This window comes from Herpailurus yagouaroundi, unplaced genomic scaffold, assembly GCF_014898765.1.
Source record: "Herpailurus yagouaroundi ecotype Mexico unplaced genomic scaffold, PumYag 566, whole genome shotgun sequence".
NCBI lineage: Eukaryota > Metazoa > Chordata > Mammalia > Carnivora > Felidae > Herpailurus > Herpailurus yagouaroundi.
Genome location: NW_024412783.1, coordinates 2,063,566 through 2,069,278, shown reverse-complemented (window position 1 = coordinate 2,069,278; position 5,713 = coordinate 2,063,566). Strand labels below are relative to the sequence as shown.

Genomic DNA, 5,713 nt, shown 5'->3' with positions numbered 1-5,713 from the left:
CCAATGCTATGAAGCTTGAAATCAACCACAGAAAAAAGTCTGGAAAACCTCCAAAAGCATGGAGGTTAAAAAACACCCTACTAACGAATGAGTGGGTCAACCAGGCAATTAGAGAAGAAATTAAAAAATATATGGAAACAAACGAAAATGAAAATACAAGAGTCCAAACGCTTTGGGACGCAGCGAAGGCAGTCCTGAGAGGAAAATACATTGCAATCCAAGCCTATCTCAAGAAACAAGAAAAATCCCAAATACAAAATCTAACAGCACACCTAAAGGAACTAGAAGCAGAACAGCAAAGGCAGCCTAAACCCAGCAGAAGAAGAGAAATAATAAAGATCAGAGCAGAAATAAACAATATAGAATCTAAAAAAACTGTAGAGCAGATCAACGAAACCAAGAGTTGTTTTTTTGAAAAAATAAACAAAATTGACAAACCTCTAGCCAGGCTTCTCAAAAAGAAAAGGGAGATGACCCAAATAGATAAAATCATGAATGCAAATGGAATTATTACAACCAATCCCTCAGAGATACAAACAATTATCAGGGAATACTATGAAAAATTATATGCCAACAAATTGGACAACCTGGAAGAAATGGACAAATTCCTGAACACCCACACGCTTCCAAAACTCAATCAGGAGGAAATAGAAAGCTTGAACAGACCCATAACCAGCGAAGAAATTGAATCGGTTATCAAAAATCTCCCAACAAATAAGAGTCCAGGACCAGATGGCTTCCCAGGGGAGTTCTACCAGACGTTTAAAGCAGACATAATGCCTATCCTTCTCAAGGTATTCCAAGAAATAGAAAGGGAAGGAAAACTTCCAGACTCATTCTATGAAGCCAGTATTACTTTGATTCCTAAACCAGACAGAGACCCAGTAAAAAAAGAGAACTACAGGCCAATATCCCTGATGAATATGGATGCAAAAATTCTCAATAAGTTACGAGCAAATCGAATTCAACGGCATATAAAAAGAATTATTCACCATGATCAAGTAGGATTCATTCCTGGGATGCAGGGCTGGTTCAACATTCGCAAATCAATCAATGTGATACATCACATTAACAAAAAAAAAGAGAAGAACCATATGATCCTGTCAATCGATGCAGAAAAGGCCTTTGACAAAATCCAGCACCCTTTCTTAATAAAAACCCTTGAGAAAGTCGGGATAGAAGGAACATACTTAAAGATCATAAAAGCCATTTATGAAAAGCCCACAGCTAACATCATCCTCAACGGGGAAAAACTGAGAGCTTTTTCCCTGAGATCAGGAACACGACAGGGATGCCCACTCTCACCGCTGTTGTTTAACATAGTGCTGGAAGTTCTAGCATCAGCAATCAGACAACAAAAGGAAATCAAAGGCATCAAAATTGGCAAAGATGAAGTCAAGCTTTCGCTTTTTGCAGATGACATGATATTATACATGGAAAATCCGACAGACTCCACCAAAAGTCTGCTAGAACTGATACATGAATTCAGCAAAGTTGCAGGATACAAAATCAATGTACAGAAATCAGTTGCATTCTTATACACTAACAATGAAGTAACAGAAAGACAAATAAGGAAACTGATCCCATTCACAATTGCACCAAGAAGCATAAAATACCTAGGAATAAATCTAACCAAAGATGTAAAGGATCTGTATGCTGAAAACTATAGAAAGCTTATGAAGGTAATTGAAGAAGATTTAAAGAAATGGAAAGACATTCCCTGCTCATGGATTGGAAGAATAAATATTGTCAAAATGTCAATACTACCCAAAGCTATCTACACATTCAATGCAATCCCAATCAAAATTGCACCAGCATTCTTCTTGAAACTAGAACAAGCCATCCTAAAATTCATATGGAACCACAAAAGGCCCAGAATAGCCAAAGTAATTCTGAAGAAGAAGACCAAAGCAGAAGGCATCACAATCCCAGACTTTAGCCTCTACTACAAAGCTGTCATCATCAAGACAGCATGGTATTGGCACAAAAACAGACACATAGACCAATGGAATTGAATAGAAACCCCAGAACTAGACCCACAAACGTATGGCCAACTCATCTTTGACAAAGCAGGAAAGAACATCCAATGGAAAAAGACATTCTCTTTATCAAATGGTGCTGGGAGAACTGGACAGCAACATGCAGAAGGTTGAAACTAGACCACTTTCTCACACCATTCACAAAAATAAACTCAAAATGGATCAAGGACCTGAATGTGAGACAGGAAACCATCAAAACCTTAGAGGAGAAAGCAGGAAAAGACCTCTCTGACCTCAGCCGTAGGAATCTCTTACTCGACACATCCCCAAAGGCAAGGGAATTAAAAGCAAAAGTGAATTACTGGGACCTTATGAAGATAAAAAGCTTCTGCACAGCAAAGGAAACAACCAACAAAACTAAAAGGCAACCAACGGAATGGGAAAAGATATTTGCAAATGACATATCGGACAAAGGGCTAGTATCCAAAATCTATAAAGCGCTCACCAAACTCCACACCCGAAAAGCAAATAACCCAGTGAAGAAATGGGAAGAAAACATGAATAGACACTTCTCTAAAGAAGACATCCGGATGGCCAACAGGCACATGAAAAGATGTTCAGCGTCGCTCCTTATCAGGGAAATACAAATCAAAACCACACTCAGGTATCACCTCACGCCAGCATGGAAGTCCATGCTAAGCAAAACAAGTCAGTCAGAGAAATAAAAATACAATGTTATTTCAATAATATGTGGAATTTAATAAATAAAAGGATTGATAAAAGGGAAAAAATAGAGAAACCAAGAAACATACTCTTAAATATTGAGAACAAACTTATGGTTACAATAGGTGATGGGGAGTAAGGAATACTCTTGATATAATAATCTTCATGTATTTATGTAGGTGGAATCACTACATTTTACACCAAAACTAATATTACAATGTATATTAACTGGACTTTTTGGAATGAGCACTGGGTGCTATATATAAGTGATAAATTACTAAATTCTATTCCTAAAATTATTATTACACTATATGTTAAATAACATGGATTTAAACTAAAAAAAAACTTAAAAAAAAGAAATAGAATATTTTAACAGAATGATTACTAATAAAGACATTGACTCACTGCTAGGAATTTATCCAAGGGACACAGGAGTACTGATGCATAGGGGCACTTGTACCCCAATGTTCATAGCAGCACTCTCAACAATAGCCAAATTATGGAAAGAGCCTAAATGTCCATCAACTGATGAATGGATAAAGAAATTGTGGTTTATATACACTATGGAATACTACTTGGCAATGAGAAAAAATGAAATATGGCCTTTTGTAGCAACGTGGATGGAACTGGAGAGTGTGATGCTAAGTGAAATAAGCCATACAGAGAAAGACAGATACCATATGGTTTCACTCTTATGTGGATCCTGAGAAACTTAACAGGAACCCATGGGGGAGGGGAAGGAAAAAAAAAAAGAGGTTAGAGTGGGAGAGAGCCAAAGCATAAGAGACTGTTGAGAACTGAGAACAAACTAAGGGTTGGTGGGGGGTGGGAGGGAGGAGAGGGTGGGTGATGGGTATTGAGAAGGGCACCTTTTGGGATGAGCACTGGGTGTTGTATGGAAACCAATTTGACAATAAATTTCATATATAAATAAAAATAAATAAATAAATAAAAAGACATTGTCTCAGTAATCAGAACATTCCAATAAAAGTCCAGATCAAAAGGATTTCTTTTTGTACAGTTCTGATGAGTACCGGATGGTCTATGAAAGAGTTGAATCAGTATATTGCATATCTAAAACTAATATTACACTGTATGTTAACTAACTGGAATTTAAATTAAAACTTGAAAAAATAAAGTTCATATGGAAATTTGAGAAAAACTAAAATAAACATAGAGATGCATATATCTTTTTGAATTATCATTTTTGTTTTCTTTGGGGAAATGTACACCCAATAGTGGAATTATAAAATACGAATATTTTTGACTTGCAGATCTGAATTCTTAGATATCGGTAAATTTGTTCAATTATAGGTAATTTATAATCCTAAAACTTCCAAGTCCTTGAAACTTCCCCTTATTAGCACACTGGTTTTCCATGTGTAAACACACACACACAAACTTACTGAAACATTTATTTCAGGTAATGATATCACATGAATCATCCATTAACTCCATATTTCTCCTTGGTGATCCAGGTGAAATCCAATGGAAAACACTTGGGTGGCCAACCATACTGTAGGATCAGATTTTGACCTAGTGGGACTCTTCAGTCAATCCAAGCACCCAGCTCTGCTTTGTGTGGTCATTTTTGTGGTTTTCCTGATGGCCTTGTCTGGAAACACCATGCTGATCCTTTTGATACACTATGATGTTCACCTTCATAATCCCATGTACTTTTTAATCACTCAGTTGTCTCTCATAGATGTGATGTACATTTCTGTCACTGTGCCCAAGATGCTCATGGACCAGGTTATGGGTGTGAATAAGATTTCAGCCCCTGAATGTGGGATGCAGATGTTTCTCTATTTGACACTGGCAGGTTCAGAATTTTTCCTTCTAGCTGCCATGGCCTATGACCGCTATGTGGCCATCTGCTATCCACTCCGTTATCCTATCCTCATGAACCATAGGGTATGCCTCATCTTGGTGTCTTCCTGCTGGTTGCTGGGATCTGTGGATGGATTTATGCTCACTCCTGTCACCATGACCTTCCCCTTCTGCAGATCCCGGGAGATCCATCATTTCTTCTGTGAAGTCCCTGCTGTAATGAAGCTTTCCTGCTCAGACACTTCCATCTATGAGACACTTATGTACTTATGTTGCGTTCTCATGCTCCTCATTCCTGTGACAGTCATTTCAAGCTCCTATTCTTTCATCCTCTTCACCATTCACAGGATGAAGTCAGCAGAGGGGCGGAAAAAGGCCTTTGCTACTTGTTCTTCCCACATGACTGTTGTCATCCTCTTCTATGGGGCTGCCATGTATACCTACATGCTCCCCAATTCCTACCACACCCCTGAGAATGACATGATTGTATCTGTCTTTTACACCATACTCACTCCTGTTCTAAACCCTTTAATTTATAGTCTTAGGAATAAGGATGTTACAAAGGCACTAAAAAAAATGTTGAATGTGGAATTTGTCTTTCAGGAAACTATAAAGTAGGAAATATTTGTAATAATGTTTTTTCCTGCACTCTACAAATTAAAACTGTAGGATCCTATGCCAATGTTATTCCTCAGATTATTATAGCATGATTTGTTGTCATCTATTTATCCCTTTCACAGGAATTGTTTCCCTGTACCAGAAAGCTCTTCATTTTTACATTTCTGCATTCAAAATATTTGCACAATGGTATTGTATACATGTTATATTTTTCTGAAGTTGATAACTGCACTGTGACTCTGTGGGAAATGCTCATATTCTTATGAAATATATAATAAAATATTTAGAAACAAAGACCATAATATGTAGAACTGGTGAGAAAGAGAGAGATGGAGAGAGAGGTGCTAAACCAAATGGGGTATAATGTTAAGAGAATCTAAGCAAAAGTTATGTTGTTTATTGTACTATTATTAAAATTCATAATAATTGTACTATTACTATTATTCATATTAATTTTATGTAACTTAAAAATTACTTAATAATAAAACATAAAGTATCAGACTTTTGTCTGTTTCAAAAGTTGTCCTTGGTGCATGGTGGCTGTGTAAGTGATAAATCTTGGA

General features: G+C 36.9%; 1 protein-coding gene across 1 annotated transcript; it reads left to right on the top strand.

Annotated features, from left to right (window-relative positions):
- Positions 1 to 4,190: 4,190 nt before the first annotated feature.
- On the top strand, positions 4,191 to 5,150 carry LOC121023603 (olfactory receptor 2T29-like). The gene has a single exon (XM_040465547.1). The coding sequence runs from the start codon at positions 4,191 to 4,193 to the stop codon at positions 5,148 to 5,150; it is 960 nt and encodes a 319-aa protein (XP_040321481.1).
- Positions 5,151 to 5,713: the final 563 nt, after the last annotated feature.